This window comes from Epinephelus lanceolatus, chromosome 13 (genome assembly GCF_041903045.1).
Source record: "Epinephelus lanceolatus isolate andai-2023 chromosome 13, ASM4190304v1, whole genome shotgun sequence".
In the NCBI taxonomy this organism is placed as follows: Eukaryota; Metazoa; Chordata; class Actinopteri; order Perciformes; family Serranidae; genus Epinephelus; species Epinephelus lanceolatus.
Window position 1 is genome coordinate 28,147,595 of NC_135746.1, and position 19,309 is coordinate 28,166,903.

The window sequence follows — 19,309 nt, forward strand, 5'->3', positions numbered from 1 at the left end:
GGTATTCATGGACAGGTTTTCAAGGCACATTTGGAAGGAGGAAGGGGTCCGGTTTGGGGACCTCAGAATTGTATGTCTACTTTTTTGCAGATGATGTGGTTCTGTTGGCTTCATTACACCCTGACCTCCAGCATGCTCTGGGGCAGCTTGCAGCCGAGTGGGAAGCGGTTGGGATGAAAGTCAGCACCTGCATGTCTGAGGTCATGGTTCTTTGCATGAAAACGGCGCACTGACCCCTGAAGGTTGGGAGAGAGAAAGTATCTTTGGGTCTTATTCACAAGTGAGGGTAGAATGGAGCTGAGCAGGATAGCAAAGTTCTCAATTCACCAATCCATGTACGTCCCTCACCTATGGTCATGAGCTTTGGATTGTAAGCAAAAAGAATAAGACTGCGAATACGAGCAGCCAAAATGAGTATCCTCCGATGGCTGGCTGGGCTCATAAACTCAGACGTCCAGAGGAGGCTCAGAGCAGACTCATTTCTCTTTTATGTCAAAAGGAGCCAGTTTTGAGGTGGTCCGGGCATCTGATCAGGATGCCTCCTGGGCACCTCCTGTTAAGGGTTTTCCGGGCACATCCAACTGGTAGGAGGCCCCGGGGAGACCCAGAAAATGCTGTGGGGATTATATATCTCATCTGGCTTGGGAACGCTTCGAAATCCCCTAGGAGGAGCTAGAAAATGTTGATCAGCAAAATTGCTTAGCCTGCTGCCCCCTGCGACCCGGCCCCAGATAAGCAGATGAAAAAGGATGTTTCTCTATTGGTCCATCCTGACCAATTTGTCTTCCAGTCACTAAACATCCTATTCATTTAAATAATTCACAATATCTGACAGCTTGAGAAACATTTTCTTGCTCAATACTTTGATATATTAAAGAAAGATATCGTCATATCATTATTCTTTGAACTGTAAATGTATTTTTTTAAGCTTGAGACCCGGCCGTTGGGTGGGTTGCTTATAAGAAGCACTTGATGAGTGTTTATGTCTCAACTGTAGGAAATGAGTCAGGTTTAATTCATTTCAGTAGAGCGATTAGAAATGCCAGACTCCAGGCGTCATCCATCTGCCTGACTTTGTGTGTGTGTGTGTGTGTGCGCGTGTGGTACAGCACATGCTCCTCTTCTGTCGAGGAGCGTGTGTGATGCTTTTGTGTGTTGATTTCAGGGTTATTGTTGTGTTATTGTTGTGACGAGACTGCAGGCTGGGGGGGAAGTGAAGCCCACCATCTGTCCTTTATTCTCCAAACTATTGTCCTGCACACACACACGCACACACACACACACACATGCACGCACACACACACTCACACACTCCCATCATGACCTCAGACCCTCTGTCTACACTCTACTGGGGGAAGTCTATCAATTAGTTTTATTGTAGGCACTAAAATGAACACAGTCTTACATTAAACTGATTGGCAAACATTTAAGTTAATGTTGGGAAGTATCAACTGTTCATGTTAAGAGGCAGTAATCAATGTTTCATTATCAAAGACAGAGCATTATACAGGCTATACCAACATAAATTAATACATTTAAAAGATTATAAATTAAAAACTCCAAGCTTATTCACTACACTTGAATAAATTACAAGAAAAGACTAACTACTCTTCCTTTTGTTTCTTCATGTCATTTTATTTGGACTTAGGGCCTATATGTGTCAAATTTCTTCATTTAATTATTAATTGAACTCAAGAGAAAGTGTGTTTCAATTGATCAGTATTGGAAATGTTATATCAAAATGTCTTTTATTTAAAAAAAGGAATGTGTGTGTCTCATTTCTCATCATTAGCAGTGATCTTGTCTCATCTCTTGTCTGTTAATATTTATTTTTAAATCATATATTTATAGATAAGTGTGTGTATAATTATAGATAGTATTACATTTTACAAAAATAAAGATGACTGTTGAAAAAGAGACTTAGTTTTCCAGCCTCTGAGTAGTGTTGGCAGGGAGACGCCCAGCAGTCACTGTGTTTAAAGGACAGGAAGCGGATTTTACTACACAGCCACAATCCAGCATCGTCAGGTTCACAATAATAAAGCCTAATAAGACCGGAAGTTGGTTTTCTAAATAAAATCTGAGTATTTTTTTTTTCTACTGAAGCGTGCTGTGGGCTATAGAGCAAGGTATATATGGGCTGAAGTTTGATCTATGTTGGTTTGCAAATTCTAATACCATTGGGGTCCACGTCAAGATCCATGTTTTTTGTCAAATAATGGTCACTAGTAGCATTGTCATAGCTGTCTGCTTGGAGTTTTTCCACAAACATCTGGTTAAAACTGAATAGCTGTAATTGTTTTGACTTTATTTGGCACCTGTAAAATGTCAACACCATACAGAGACCCCCAGAAAAATAAAATTAAAGCTGTTTTTAAAAGGATAACTTCATTTCCGTATTTTCCAGCCCAAATAAATACAGTGGCGATCAAATTCAAAGGCCTCATCCACATTGAAACTGGGTAAATAATGATCCATGATTGTAAAAATATTTTAGATAACACCAAACTAAACACTAAACTAATCTGGTAATTATACTTTCTCCATATCTCACTCACATTTCCACTGTTGTCTTCCTGCAACAAGTGACATCTTGTGAGATTTCCGAGTGAAACTTCAACTTAATAAGATCATAACAAACTGACCTGACAAAGTGAAAGGTAAAGAGACACCTCAGCCACTTCTAGTAACAATATGAGCCTGACAGTGGCAAAAATAACCACTTTTATACAGATACATTGATGGCGTTCAATAGCCCCATATGCTTACAGCTGTCGGCTGCTGCACCTTCACTAAATACTGGACCAATTTCAAATACTGTTAATCACATTGGTCTCTTTGACCAACATACACCAGAAAATAGAGTTCAGGTTGAAGACTGATTGAATTTTATTTTGTGTCATGCACACGTACATGTGCCCAACCCTCATGGGTTTACAAGACACCATTAGAATCACATTGCAGTAACAATCCAAAGTACTATCATTTAACTTCTCGATCCAGAAACAGAATACTCTGCCTTCTATCCCAGGCCTGGTTAAGAAATTGAGCCACAAAAAAAGGTTCCCTTTCTAAAACAAAACTCAAATTTATAACGATCATCCAACCAAAAGAAATCAACATAGATAGACTGACGAATGCCTAAGTTATCCTTTAATGGGATTGTCATCAAAGTACTGCATACGTACAGTATAACAGCCTAATAATAATAATAATAATAATAATAATAATAATAATGATAATAATGATATTCTTTAAAGGCTAAAAAACAAAAACACTCTTTTCACTGTTCAAAAGTGATGCTTTTATTTTTGATAATCAGACCGGAAGTTGAATTACTTAAATCCGGGCACCTTGACGTGGTGTCGCTGGCCGCCCAGAGCAGAGAAATCCACGGCTGTTGGTCGGTGTGTTTGGTGCGAGAGACGACTGTTTATTCCCAGCGTTTACTGGATTTAAAGACTCACCAGTCAACTTCAGAGTAAATACTTCCATTCTCTGGCTCCGTAAATCACGGGACAATGAATGGTAAGTCCACGAACGGTTCTGTGGGAGGAATGGCCTGTATCGAGGGGCTGCCCCCGCTGCCGAAGAGCCTGAGCGGCTTGCTGAACTCAAGCGGCGGCTCCTGGAGAGAAATGGAGAGGATGTACGTGAAGAAGACCATGATCCAGGACGACCTGAGCCGAGGCAGGAACAACGCCGACAACCTGCTGGCCAACAAGCCGGCCAACCTCGACGCTGCCCTGGCTCTGCTGCGGAAAGAGATGGTAACATTTTAGGCAGTATTCATTTTGTTTAACAAAACGGAGTGCTCTGTTTTCCACCCCTGGTTTGTCGATAGGCGTTTAATCCCTGTGCGCTGTGCATTCGCATCCAGCCAAAGTCCCTTAAGAAACTCGGGTAGTTTATTGTTGGCTGGCTTTTGGCAAACTTACACACCACGTAGCACACAACTTAACGCTTTTAACAAATTATTAGAGTCTCCTGAAAAATTCGGCTTACATATTATTTACCATACAGCACATTACATTAATAAAATTTAAACTTTTAGGTATTGATCTGGCTTATTTGCAGCAGTCCACTTAGATTTAGAGAGACATAATACAACTGAACAAGCCTAAAATTGCTTAGTGTTTTTGTTGCTTTATCAGTTGTTTAGTAGATTGTATGTTTACATAGGTTATAAAAGACCCAAATGATTCCCAATGTGTATATTTGTGTATGCTACCAAGTGAACAAAGTCCTTTGAGCACAAGAAGTTAAAACGTGATTTTTTAACATGTACTCTGGCATTAAGGATACCAGCTACAAGAGAAACCAGGATCAGGGAACAGCTTTGCAGTGGATGAGACAAATTAAGCCATTAGGCTTATGCTGATTTTTCTTCTAAGCTTACATATCTTTTTAGCTTCAGTATGAAAGTTTTTTATGACGCATTAGATCCTTTGTTGATCTAATTTTTACATTCACTAAGGTGCAAACACAGTGAGACACTTAAGACACACTCCTGTACACTCCCTTGCCAGCAGCAGGGGTTTAATAACCGAACCAGACCAGATTTCAATATCAAGGTACACTCCTCCACGGCTCTCGGTCAACACGCAACAATAGCCTGTTTCCTCATATCCAGTAATTCAGATGAAAGAGGTCAAACTGTTGCTGAAACTCAATCCCTTTGCCATTTGGATTTTTGTTACAGGCTTTACTAAATCCTATTTCTGCTCCTGCTTTACTCTCCCTGCAGCACGTTGCCTGCTCTCGGCTTATGTACTGTGTTGTTGTTAATGTATTACTATGAATTTGTAGTTCATATTGTCTAATAAGTTGTCAATGACTTATATTTTAAAATCTCTGATCGCTGCATAGTTTATGGAGCATAGTACGGGTTCAGCTGTTTGACGTGACGCTGACTTGCACGTCTGCCCACTGTAATTTGTGTGGAAGACAATGCAGTGACCCTCAGTTCATGCTGCACTGTCAGCTGAGTGGTACGCAGTAGAAATGCCCTTTTCAACCCTGCTAAGAGAGATTTGTTTTCAGCCTTTGAAGTTCCAGTGTGTAGGATTTAGGGGCACATATCTGCAGAAATGATATATAATATTCATAACTGTGTTTTCATTAGCGTGTAATCCCCTGAAACTAAGAAACGCTGTGTTTTTGTTACCTTACAATGAGCTGTTTATATCTACATATAGAGCAGACCCTCTTACATGGAGTCTGCCATGTTGTTTCTACAGTAACCCAGAGTAGACAAACCAAACACTGGCTCTGGATAGGGCTGTTTGCGTTCTCTTGTAGGCCACCGTAGTTCTTCTACACGCCAGGCACACGGAAGGAAGTTTCAGTGCTGCAGCCGCACCAATAGATGCCACAGAATGCTACACACTGGACCTTTAATTACTAATATCATAATGTCAGATCAGTATTTTTGATTAATTAGTAGTTAAAAAAAAATGAATGTAAATAAATAAATGTCGGAAAATTGTACGAAAAGAAGACCATCAGGCCTCACTTGTTTTGTCCAACCAACAGTCATAAAAATCCCAAGATATTTAGTTTACAAACATATATAAAATGCAGCAAATTCTCACAGTCAAGAGGCTTGAACCAGGGGGGCAGTTGGGCAGTTTTTGTCGTTAAATGACTTAAGTGATTTATTGATTATTAGCACTTTGTTGATAATTTGTCTTTGGATAAAATAATCAATTAATAGACAAATTTTTTTTTTTTTTGCACTGATATCAGTTATCAATGTCATTTGTCCTATAATTGTAGCGCTGAAACAATTTAATATATTGGGGTTTTTTTGTGACAGAAAATTATTTAGCGTAAAAAATTTTAATCAGCATTTATTTTGAAAATCAATCAGTCATCACAATGCCAATACTTGCTACTTCCAGCTTCTTTAGTCTGAGGATCTGTCATTATTTTATAGTAAACAAAAGCTATATTTTGTTTTTGGATTCATGGTCGGACAAAATAATGAAAATACTGTTAGTTGCAGCTGTTGTCTCAGGCTGTATCTGGAGTCTAGAGAACCTAGCGTCTGGAGCACCAGTCACCATAGGTGTGGATTTCAGAGGGGACGCAGAGGACACGTCCCTCTCATTATTCAGCACATGTGCATTTGTCCCCACCAAATAGAGAAATGAAAGTAGCAGCAGGGCTTTTACTTTGACAGAATAAAAGACATTTAATCTATGAATTGATGCAGAAAAGGCACAAGTTGGTGCAGAAAGAAATAAACAGAAGCTACACTCAGCCAATCACAGATTGTCTCAAGATAGATCTTATATCACTTTTAGTGTGCTGGCATTGTGGAAAGGCAGATTTTATGTTTAGCTCAGGCATTTTTGGTATGCCTCATCTAAAATGTATGATATGTTAATGAGGATCTTAATACTTCCCTCTCCAGGTGGGCTTACGTCAGCAGGACATGTCCCTGCTGTGCCAGCTGTGGTCGCTCCACGAGTCGATCCAGGAGTACAAGGGCAGCTGCCAGGACCTGAGCGCCGCCTCCAGCCTCAGCATGATGGATAATGGCTACTTTGACGAGGATGACGAGTATTACCCAGAGCCCGGTGCCACCCCCACCGGAGAACAGCCAGACGGAGAGGTCGGAGACGGGACGGCAACAATGGCAGCAGCCAAGAACGGGAGCAGCAGCAGCAAAGACGACAGCTGGGACTCCTTTCACGTTACCATCTGAGGCCTCATTCTCGGCACTGTTCTGCAGATGGATACATATTTTTGGGGGGTAAAGCTGGAGGAAAAGCCGCGAGGCTCAGGAACCCTTTTGGATGGAATTAAACTGGTTGGTTAGAGATAGCTGCTTGTGGTATCTCGTTACCATAATAGACTCCAGCTTGACTTCAACTCCTCAGGTGAAACGCACCCCTGCTTGTGCTGCAGAATTTTTGTTTTTCTTTTGCAGCACGACCAGGAGCTTCATCAGACTACGGAGCTGAGAGGCCGGGTGCCTAGTTGACGCCCTTTCAAACTCAGGAGTTGAGACGGATTGTATTCCAAGACTCCATATACTCAAAATTAGGCAATATATATAATTCCTTTTTATAAACAGCTCTACTGCTGCTTCTATATCAAGTGGTTTTGCTAGCCAGTCACCCTTTTTGGCAGAACTGTTTTTTTTTACATATACAAAAATATATGAACAAAGTTGTATTATTTATTATATAATATAAATAACAAGATATTTGCTTTCCGGTTGCTCTCGATGGAAGTTTTGTACTGCAACTCTACCCAGGTACAAGGGTACAGCATTTACAGGTTGGGAATCCCGGAAATTGGGACTTCAAAGCAAGCACAGAGGACAGGACTTCTGAACTCTTCAATCGGTGTTGGTGCAAAGAGACTGTGCGGACATGCTGACGGAGACGGTGTGTGTGTGTGTGTGTATTACTTTTAAGTGGTGAAATAATTCATTAATGTAAATCCCAGAAGGTCTGCACAGAAGGTGTCAGATCTCAAGAATGGAGAAAGAGGTGAAGTCGTCATACCTGCTTTCAGAGTTTTGGTACAGGAGTGACGGCTACGCTTTCCTGCCTTTTTTAGATGGAGCAGACGCTTGCTTTGAAAATGTGAAATGTTCCAAATGCTGGAGACAGTTTGAACCTGAACCTTCAACGCTGTTACGGGCGACTTTTTCAGACTGGTTGGTGTAAAAGGCACGGTGGTTTCGATCAGGCGAATTATGTTTTATACTCTGCTGTGTATGATCCCTGTCATGATACATCCACTGAGGAGTTAAAGCATAACCCCAGGTCTTGTTTTCATAGTGATGGCAATAATTCCTATCGATAATAACATTGTGCTCCAAGTTCTCGAAGCTGGACAGGGCAAGCAACATGAGCACTTAAGTCGCCATGTTGCCATGTGCAGTATTATCATAACTAACCGAAACAACCATGAAAAACTATGAATATGAGCTTCAAGTTGTAATCAAGAGCTCACAAGCCAGCACTGGTTGAAAATAATCAGGAAAAAACTGGATAAAATGACTTATTCAGCCATTTTCCACGTAACCAGCTTTGAGACTTCTCTTCTAAATATATTCTAGCAAATAAATGTTGCCAAGAAAGGAGAAACTGTGATCAACTTCTCACATAATTTACACTTGCTGGTTGAATTGTCTGGTCATTTAACACAGTGGCATTGATGGAGGAATGAGAGGACATCAATCTGATTGGCTTGTAACGGTCAGTGAGTTTGAAAAATTTGTTGTGTGGTCACTGCAGCCTCAGATGTTCCTTGCAGAGTAAACACCAAACTGTAGGTCCTAACATGGTAGCATCTAGCAGCTGATTACAGGGTACTTTATAATACTGTGTATCCTACATGAAACTGATCTCAGTTACACCATACAGGCTCAACACCAGGCTAAACATTAGTCTTATACATGGATACATCCATCCTTATATATATGGATATTATTACAGTGTTTCAGCATACCTTCAAACCTTCTATCGGGGGTTTAAGTATCCAAGCCTCATCCCTGAAACTCAAGTAGATGAGAGTTTCCATCACTAGACGATGCTGTTACAATCTTGTTAGTGACCAGTAAGTGTTTTTAACTTCTTGCTTGCCGTTAAAAGAGTGTTTTCATTGAAACACTCCACAGACGCAGCCTTATTTGAGACTCTAAGTATGTTTTTCCATCTATCCTGCACCAGGCGAAGACGTTTGGATGTCCAAATATAAGTTCTGCTACACATATATGAATGGTCTGTGCAGTCTTCCTCAATACCCAAACGGTCTCAACTGGACTTGTAGCATGCAACACCACAGCTCGACACACAGCAGCTGCTTTGTAACTCAAACTACGAAACTAATGTCAACACCCGCCCTCACTTTGAGAAGGTGTGGGATGTTTCAGTGTTGATATTGTGTCTGTATAAATGGTATGACGCCATCTGTTTGTAGGCTGGTCCGCTATTTGTGCGCTTGTGGAACACAAACCAAAGAAAGTCCAGCACTCAAAATGAAATGTATTTGGTTTAAGGTGCTGGAGAAGACGCTGTCCTAATAAACTGCTCTTGAATGGTTAAGTTTTACTTAAAAGGTACAGCACATAATGACATCTGATGTCTTGAAGAATGTCTTTATCAGTTAACAAACATATTCTCTGTCCTGTAGCAGTGACAGTTAAAGGAGCTCTATGCGAGATTCAGAGGTTGTGTGCACACGGCTCTCAACATGGAGGTAGCTGAGCCGCTAATGGTGCTAGCAGCTAACTTTGCTAACACCATGAAGTGCGGACAGAGCTAATGGTATTGGCACTACGTTTCGACAACGATACTGTCCCTTCATTTGAGTTAACCGCCGTATGAATACAGTGCAGAGCAGCAGCAATTAGCTAGGGACACACACAGGGACTCACGTGCGCATGCAACTTGCGCTTGCGGCCGGACCGTGCTCAGGACGCCATTACTCCACTATATCTCTACATAGCAAATAGTTGTTTGCTGCTATATTAATACTCTGAACATCATATAGAGCTCCTTTAATTTCTCATTGTGGTGATAGATATGCCTTCAGCCCTCTCGAAGACACGCTGATATTATCAGAAAACTTCTATTTTCTCACACTGTTTTTGTCACTGATTGACAAGTGAGAGTTTCAGTTGCGTCATGTGTTGTAAAACACCTATTCATCTACACAGCTGGTGTGTAAAGAAACTGTAAACTCGTCATTTCATAGTGGCGAACAGTAGTTAGCACACAGACATGACAGAAGTGTAACATTAAAGGAATAGTTAGACATTTTAGGAAATGTGCTTCATTACTTTCTTGCCTAGAGTTACATGAGAGGATTAAAACCACTTTCATATCTATTTGAATTTTATCCATTTATCATATCTTTTCTGCCTAGCTTGTTAGCGTAGCTTTGTCTGAATACTGGAAATGGAGAAGACAGCTAGCCTGGCTCTGTCCAAATGTAAAAACCAGCCCTGTAAAGTTTTTTAAAATGAATGCACAATGTTTCATTTGTTTGATTCGTACATAAAGTTTAATTGTAATGAACGGGTCTAGGAAAAAGTAACAAGACAAGAAAGCAAAAGAGCGGGTTTACAAAAATGTTGAAGCTATTCCTTTAACAGTTTGATCATTGCTATCATGAATTGGAGGAAAATGTATTTTTCAAGGGTTTTCTTCCTTATTGCCTCCAATTTGAGTTCTTAAAGATATACTATGCAGGTATTGTTGGTTACTGCTTGTAAACACAACATTCAGGAACTTTCCTGAAACGCCGATATGCTAGCAAACTAAGCTAACCCAACAGAAACCAGACCAACTCTGCCTTGCTCCCTCCCAGATTCACTCTCATTTTGGAACAAGCTGTTGCCTCACTATATTTCAGTTGTTTTGTGTTGTGTCCAAAATTTCCACAGCTTCCTCTTGGATGTGTGCTGTTACTAAATGATCACTACCTTTTTATAATGTCCCAGCCTGACCTTTGTGCTGTTATTGGCTGGGGGCTACACGCTCATAAACGTTCCGGACCCAGCAAAATAAAAAGAAAATACAGGCAGAGGGCAGAGTCTCTGCAGATAAATGCACCCCAACACTCTTCTACTGGGTCTTGTGTGATATGATGAAGTTTTCTAGGAAAATCCTGCATAGTATACTTTTAACTGTATGACGTTTTCTTCCTCTCACAAGCACCTCTCATTCTAAAACACCACTACATACTCTAAAATCTTGTGCTGTTAATGTTCATAATGCAAGTTTTTAAATAGAGCCAGAAACCTAAAAAGAGTCAGTAGAATATGATGGCACTGACTCCATTGTCTAATGAGTTGGGTTGAATGTTATTTGTTACAAATTTTCTCGGCCTGTTATGGGCCATGGTTTATAAAACTTAACTTTTTGTCTGTACAGTAAAACTGCATCCGAATGCTACCAATATCTCCGGTCAAATTACCCGTTTATGGTCAGTAAAAACTCCAGTTTTAGCCCTGTAACCTAATCCAAAGCAAACAATCTTAAGAGATGCAGCTTAAAACATTTGTGTACGAACTTGATCCCAGATGTTTTATTGGATGTCTACACAATTAGTGCCTTTGTAAACCTTCAGGTTCCAGATCTGTGGTTTGCTCTTCAAAACGGGGATGAGAATAAACCATGAGCTGTTATATCATGTGAATCATTTGACATGTACTTGATTGCTAAAGCTGCTACGTGTAGAATTTGAACCTTGATGACTTTCGCAACTTCCTTAATCCCTTACTGGTCGTGTATTACATCAGTACAAATCCAGGAAATCTCAGAAAGAGGTGATTAAAAGGTGTTCAGAGATTTGGAGGTGTAATCTCGTCTCTTCCAGACTCTGCTCCTTTTTTTACTCCCCTGTCAAAGGCTCTTTTTTCATTTTATTGACGAGGATGCAGCTGTTGGGAGCGGTGTATTTTTGATGCTTCCTGCCTCTGAAATTTGAGTTGCTGAGGCAGTTCTCTTCCTGTCTCCTTGGTTGATGCTGTCAAGAAATTTTGCACGTCATACTTGGACTATATATACATAGAATAACTCGCATTCTTTCTACATATATTCTCTTAAGATCAATTTGAATCTTCTACACGAAGCAACTTTAACTTCCAGAACGTATAACAGCCTTAAAATCAGTCATGTCACTTGCAAAACACGTATTCAGCTATGATTTTGCACTTGTTTGTGGTTGTTCTGTGCTAAATCTCCCTCAAAAGTACAACTACCTGATCCTCTTTGAGACGGTCTTTATTCCACAGGCACACGGTGCTCCTTGGACAGTAGCTCAACTGTAACTAAACCCAGCACAAGAGAGATAAGAAAGGTGCTTTTAATTGAACACCAGCAAATTGTAGCCAAAATCGTACTGTTAGCAGTTGAGTATTGTGTGATTTTCCAACTTTTACAACCCCTTTTTCATGTGATTATTGGATGTGTAACGAGCTGTCATCTCAGGGTAAACTTGTGGCAAAATGTCTCCTGATAGGAAGTTATCGACACGTCTTTTACCTTGGAGGGGCAAATAATGATGAAAACATTTGAACACGATTGTAATGTGACACATGAATAACTGGCCAAATGTAAACATACTTGCAGCAACTGTAATGGATTTATTTCTATGTAGATGATGTTTTGGTGTGAGTCTCTGTAAATCAAACACAAAGGGCTTCTTTCTAAAGCCGCCATTTTTGCACCAAGTTTGAACAAGTGCATGAAGAAATCAGTTGTTGGAAGAGATGGAATTTTTCTACTTAGAGTGGCCTCAGTAGACCAGAGTGCAGTGCAACCACAAAGACTTCACATGTTTTGACTGAAGTGAAGTGATTACTGTAATCACAGTCACGCCTCGGTGTTCACTTCACACTCCTGCTTTATTGGTTGTTTAGAAGCACTCTGGGAAATGTAGGAAGGGTGTGGACATACTTCGACATGCACAGAATAACTTGATCAGAGACAGATGATGTTCAATGAGAGAGTTAGAAAGCTGTCAAACGGCCATGTCGCAGTCACCAAAAAACGTTTTTCCTTTGCCCCATGAAAACAAAAATGCATACACTTATTTTTCGCTAAAACTTTCCCCTTTAGCTGACCTGTGTTGAGGCCTGGGTTTCATCAGTTGAATTGTAGCTTGTCAGTCAGCCAAGAAAAACACAAGAGACCCATAGAGGTATTAAATGTAACAGATCATTTTTACAGCCAATTGTTAGCATTGATTAGCTTTTCTAATTACTGGCTACAGCTGTTTATTTGGTTTGAATCTGAGAGACCAGAGAAGTGAAATGTGTGACATCATATTTATACTGTATATCATTCATCATAATCATTCATTAAATCACTATAGTGGAAAAAAGGTGTTAATGTATTTGTGTTGCATAAGAATAAGAGGTTCTTCAGAGAACATGTGAAGCCTGTGTTGTTACCATCCATCATTACTCCTGTTCTTTGATCTATGAATGACCATACTACTGTTTCTTTGGACAATTAGTCTCAATGCCATCATAGTTATGATACTGATATGAATTTAATAAAGTGATTCCATGCTTTTCAGGTTTGGAGTGAGATTTTTTAATTATACCAGAAACTGAGCCAATGCAAGTCTTGGTAGTAGTTAGCTGGACTAATATGTTTGGGTTAAGTTGGTCCTTAGTTTGTTCTTGCCCACAAGAGTACACAAAAAGCGTGAAGAAGTTTGTTTTCTTTGCACATTTCTCACACCACTGTGTCCGCTAACTGTATCTTTGCCTTAAAAACCTGAAACTTTAAATTAAAATAATACATCAGTCTGGGTATAATATGCCCATGTACAGTTTCATACTTGTACCCACGCTAGCAGCTATGCAAGGCTGTGTTTAGGCACATTGGGACTGTAGCTAAATGCTAATGTCCACATGCTAACATGCTCACAATGCTAACACTGAAGTTTGTCTTTTTAACCACCTTATTTTAGCATGTTAGCATGCTAATAGTTGCTAATGTGTACTAAAGACAATAAGCAGCTTAAAGGGAAATTTTGGTTTATTTCAACCTGTCTCCTATCGTCCTAAATTTGTTTCAAGTGACTAGTGACGAAAAATAATAGTTAGCATGTTAGCCGTTAGCCTAGATACAGCCGGGTGCATTAGTAGTGTCAGACCTGTTAAAAGGTAAGTGAATGGGCATCCCTTCAAGTGCAAAGTTAGTCCACTAAACAAGCTTTTTTCCACAAAGGCCGCCTCATATCGTTAGGATAAATGTCAGAGAACATGTGTGGTGCCATGTTTGTTTATCCCTCTAGCTCTGCTTTCCAAAGCGCGGCCAAAATATATCTCGCCAGCTCTAGATAAAGCCCAGCTGGATACTACTCCAGGTGGAGGTGTCTCGTTCTCGGACACATCCAGACCTTGAAAATAAGGCTGCAACCGGTCCCATTCCTTGCAACAGAGGCATTCCTCTTCTGTGGGCACTGGGGCACAGCATTCACAGGTACACCACCAATCTCCACAGCTACTCAGCCTTGCAGCAGCCATTCGTCCTCTATCTGTTGCGCCTCTCTCTCTCTCCTCCTCCGTTCTTCAATTTCACGAAGCTCGTCAGTGTATCCTTCCAGCTGTTGCTGCTTGTTCAGGCACGCTATGAGATCGCTGCTTGTTCTTGCGATATTTCGGCCGCACTTTGGAAAGCAGCACTACATGATAAACAAACATGGCAGCACACCGGTAAGGTAAGACAACACGTTTACATGTCGTTTTCTATATGTTCTCTGACATTTATCCTAACAATATGAGGCGGTGTTTGTGAAAAAAAAGCTTGTTTAGTGGACTATCTTTGCACTTGAAAGGATGCCCGTTCACTTACGTTTTAACAGGTCGGACGCTACTAATGCGCCCCGGCTGTATCTAGGCTAACGGCTAACATGCTAACTATTATTTTTCGTCAGGAGTCACTTGAAACAAATTTAGGACGATAGGAGACAGGTTGAAATAAACCGAAATTTCCTTTTAAGTTGATGGGAATTCCCAGTGTTGGAAAGTAACTACATTTACCCAAGTGCTGCACTTTTTGAGCTACATGTAGGCTAACTGTTATCTATTTTATGCTTTAGTCTACTTTTAGGTTTCTTCACTAATTTTTTACTCCATTACATTTATAGCTGTGCTACTTCACAGATTCAGATCAGGTCTCTCAGTTGTTCAATGGACGTTAAATTGTTTCAACCATATTTATATTTATGTTTAATGTGGCTCCTATAAAGGGTTTTACTTGTGTTGTTACAAATGCCGCTGCTCGTGGTGGCAAATGTAACATAACTTGTGTTTCAGTGAGTTTTGTAACTCTAACATTGCCCTTTAAAAACATACAGTGTCGGAGAGTAACTAGTTACAGTTACAAAATAAATGTATTTGTAATCTGTTAGTTATTGAGGAAAAAATAGGTCATTAAATTACAGTTACTAATCAAAATGTTGGTCCTTATGAAGGGTTTACTAGCCTATATTCATTTGTAGAATATAACATTCACTCTGCTGCTTTGCATCTTCTCACCGTGAAGGAATGTTTTCTTTTGGCAGAGCCGATTTCCGGACGTTTTTTTAGTTTTATTGCCCAGTTTAAAAACATGCATTAGAAAAGTAATCAAAAACTAATTACATGTAATAAGTTGCATTACTTTCATAAGATGATTAAATAGTTACATTATTGTTATATCTTTAATTGGGTAACTTGTGATCTGTAACCTATTACATTTCATAAGTAACCTCTCCAACACTGAAAATATATGATGAATGTTACCAAATAGAAAACAGATACACGTTACATACATAAAAATTGTATCCAAACAGTTCAAGAGGTTTTTTAGTCATGACATTAAAACCTAAAAATGTTAGAATTGCCCCCGGTCTCAATTACCTCCTATACCAGCCGCAAATAAAGTGATGCTTACACATTAATGCATCAATAATCATAATCCAATTATATAATAAACATTATTCTAAAATGGGCTATTCTGTATTTGCATAATACTGAAAACCTGCAGCATTTTTACACTGTGGTATTTCTACTTTTACTTAACAGATCTGAGTACTTCTTCCATTACTGGGAATTTCATTAGTTTTGTAAGTACTAGGTCATAAACCAAAATTTTGGACAAATGGGCATTTTAACCTGATGATGGCACTACCTGAAGATGAAAAGTAATCACCAGTGTTATTACAATTCATCCTGATGTGAACATAAATGCCTCAGATGGTGATTTATTCAATAACTGTCGAGACATTTAACTCCAAACCACAAATGTGAAGCAAATGGTGGCACTAAGGTCAAAACGAAATACGAAAGTTCATGGTAATCCATCCAATAGTTGATGAGATATTTCAGTATAGACCAACATCCATATGGCCATGTCTAAAGATGGATAACAGGGCTGAAAATGAGTGAAACATTACACACAAAATACAAACTATCATCTTTCCTCCCTACCAACCCCAGTACAACTCTACCAGACACAGCTCCCTCAGCTCAAACTGCAGTCTTCTTCTCCTCTCTGCTGCCCTACTTCTTCTCCTTCCTTTCTTTCTCCTGAATGCATCTCGCTCTGACCTGCATTTAAATGCACCGATCTGCATTTTGGTCTTGAGTATCTGCCATGCCGGAGCAGTTCCGGTTTAATTGATCATTACTGCGGCAGGATGTGACGGCTTTGATGTAGCAGCTCCTCATGCTGGGAGCTTCAGATGAATTACTGATGATGATAACACTGTTTACATTTTCATACTCCGACACTCTATTTAAATTCTCACAAACCTCCCTGAGAGACTGAAGAAATGGGTCACGCAGCAACCGTTTAAACTGCACATGTGTACCATGTTTTCTGGTGGTTTGGTATCACTGCTTTGTGAATTTTGGTGTTCTCTGACCATCTTTAAAGATTTTAGAGTCAGAAGGTGTTTCTTAAAATGCAATAAACCAATTTAACAGTGAGTACGAACAGATGGCTATAAGGGCAGCCAACTTGGAGTATTTTAACAGCCTGCTGTGATTAACCACTCTTAACATGTACTTACAGGTAAATATTTATACTTTTTACTCCACTTTAAGTATCTGCAGCTATAGTTAATGATTACTTTGCACATTAAAATTAAAAGCCTATGAAGTGCTATAATCACTTCTCCTTGAAGAGCCCCAAAATATTTCAATCTTTAAATGGACATGAAAGCTTTCAATTCAAACTCAGGATACCACTGGTATTGAAAAGTGAGTCAGTCAAAGTGCACTGGAGTTGAACCACAGCAGAGCTGATGTCAAGTGAAATGACTACTCAACCCTGTATATCAGAAAACAAGTATTCATTTAAAGACTTGATAAAAGGGCTTTGACATGCTCTCTCTGTATAAAGGCCTTCTCTGTGGTGCAGTGTGCATCATGTTGTCTTTCCCTCTCTCTGCTCTGCGCTCTGGTCTCGTGCTGCCTGTCTGAGCGTCTGTTGGGAGATTACAGCAGATTAACATAATCTTGACTGAGAGAGCAAATCCAAGGTGCGCATCACTCTCTCCGCAGGGAGGGATGGGACAGACTGTCACATCAGAGCTGAAGACAAGCACAAGCTGGCTTGTCTTTCACATTAACACATAGACTTCTTTTAAAATAGAGAACATTTGTTTTTTTTCTGCAATATTAAAGCCTCCTTTGAATTAATTTCTGTAATATTGTGCTCCTTTCTCCTTTGTGTTGCTCTTTTTAGTCCATTGATCCCAGTGAGGCCAGTTTAGGACGGACCTGCTGTCTCTTTAACTAACAAATGACCACTGGTTAGTGTGCAGTGTATTTCCTGCTAATTAAATGGCTCATCATTTGAATATTTATACGTCCTTGTGCAGCTCTGTGTGCTGCTTCCTGCCGACATCAAGACTCAACTGCAGTGCAATGGCTTTGAATATGTTCTTCATAACTAGCTATGATGTAAGGGTTATTTTTTCTGTCTGTAGCTTGTGGTTATCAGTGAAATGTTGCTTCATCAATTGATTGGATCCCACTTTAATTTTACACAGATGTTTATGTCCCCCTCGTGATAAATTGTAATGATTTTTAATCTAGCGCCAACTACAAAAAAATCTTTATTTTATCACCAAATTGCTTCCCAAACTCCCAGCAGCCTCGGGTGTACCTTGTGTTTAGACCACTATTGGATTTCAGATTAACTTCTTTTAAAAACAAGTGAAAGACTTTCATGTTCACTACTGCCTTTAAGTGAAATTGTTGTCTCTGTATAGACTTTGTTATGATTTTTGCCTGTATGTTACCTGTATTTATTGTATGTAAAACACCTTAAATTGCCTCATTGTATGGAAGATGCTACTGTAAAACTTCAATTAAAAGTCTAGTCCCAATTAAACACCCGCTCCCTTCCACTAGCCTGGTATAGCTACACATTTTGACAAATAAAGGCCTGTCTCAATTAGAAGCCTGGTCTGGTTGCCAAGTAGTTCATTATTTTTACAGAAGTTCTTTGGATGTATAAAATCAGATTGTTGATCACCCACTTGAGCTAACGTTAGTTGCTTAGATTGTGCATACACATATAAATGTTTTAAATGTTGCCAATATGGAGATGCTACACACACTGTTAGCTGAGTTGAGTTAATTTTACTGAAACCATGAGCATTAGAGAGGACCATAATTTATTCAGATTCACTGGCATGACGAAAAACAACTTTTTCTAAAGCTGTCGTTAGTTCAGAATATGTGTCCATTCCGAGATTAGGTGGTAAGTTATTCATATTCCTTTAGTCTGCGAGGGTCTGCCAATCAAAAGCATTAAAAGTGTTTTTCATAAAAATAATTTAAAGTAGGGAATACTGTTTTAACAGAATAAAGTGGTGTTGTGTCGGTATGGTGGGTGCCGTTATCCTCAGGTGCCACGAAACAGTTGTCATTACATAACACATAGTTGATATGTTATTTGAGGCCTGGCAAGTAATATTCATACTGGTTCAAATAAACAATTTGATTGTATCTCCCGTCTTTGCCGAGCAACAGTTTTGTGTAAAAGGAATTAAAGGCCTGTCTCAAATATAGGCCTGTTGAGTTCAGTGATTTAAGCAAATAATAGTTTTACGGTAAATGAATAAAGTTGCCTCACCTCAGTGCTGGTAGTGTGCTAGTGTTAGTAAATGTTAGCATGCTAGCAAGTAAAACTACGATTAAGATGGTAGACATGAGCTTTATAAGAGCTAAACGTCAGCATGTTGTCAGTGTTAGCATGGTAGCATTGTGACGTTATTAGCACAGAGCTGCTAGCACGGCTACATAAGACTCTTGGTAATGTTTTATTTATGGAAAAATACTTAGGAAGTATGTTGATTCATTAAACTCTGTCACCTCCCTCTCCTCATATATACTTAATTATATATTTAGTATTAAAACAAGGAGCATGGATTATGATATTTGATGCATATTAGCCAACTGTTTTCACTTGGTAATATATAATGACAGATCATTAGATGAAAAGTTACATCGTCTATGACCTCCAAATTGTACTTAAAATTGCTTTTTCAATTTCAGTTTTCAGCCAAAGCAAAGCATTTGGTACCAGGAGGGCAAATTGACTTAAGGTTTGCTTTATCCGCCAGCTTCAGCTCATTGGCTTCCACACTGGTCCAGACTGGTAAATGGCTGCGAGGTGACTGCTGTTACAGTAATCTGATTAGTCAGATTAAACCACTGCATGCCACAGTAATTGACCAACACTTTGCAGATTCCACATTTAGAAACTCCCTCTGGGGTTTGCTCACAAACAGAGACTTTGACCTGGAGAATCAAACACAGTGTCAA

The 19,309-nt window shown here is 39.6% G+C and overlaps 1 protein-coding gene across 1 annotated transcript; it reads left to right on the forward strand.

Annotated features, from left to right (window-relative positions):
* Positions 1-3,363: 3,363 nt before the first annotated feature.
* On the forward strand, positions 3,364-13,048 carry fam89a (family with sequence similarity 89 member A). Its single transcript, XM_033648778.2, has 2 exons — positions 3,364-3,770; positions 6,419-13,048. The coding sequence occupies exons 1-2, from the start codon at positions 3,522-3,524 to the stop codon at positions 6,710-6,712; spliced, it is 543 nt and encodes a 180-aa protein (XP_033504669.1). The 5' UTR covers positions 3,364-3,521; the 3' UTR covers positions 6,713-13,048.
* Positions 13,049-19,309: the final 6,261 nt, after the last annotated feature.

Excerpts from the sequence above, each read along its gene's own strand:
- fam89a (XM_033648778.2), top strand. The coding sequence starts at position 3,522 with ATGAATGGTAAGTCCACGAACGGTTCTGTGGGAGGAATGGCCTGTATC. Across the intron at positions 3,771-6,418 it reads CTCTGCTGCGGAAAGAGATG|GTGGGCTTACGTCAGCAGGA; the intron begins GTAACATTTTAG and ends TTCCCTCTCCAG.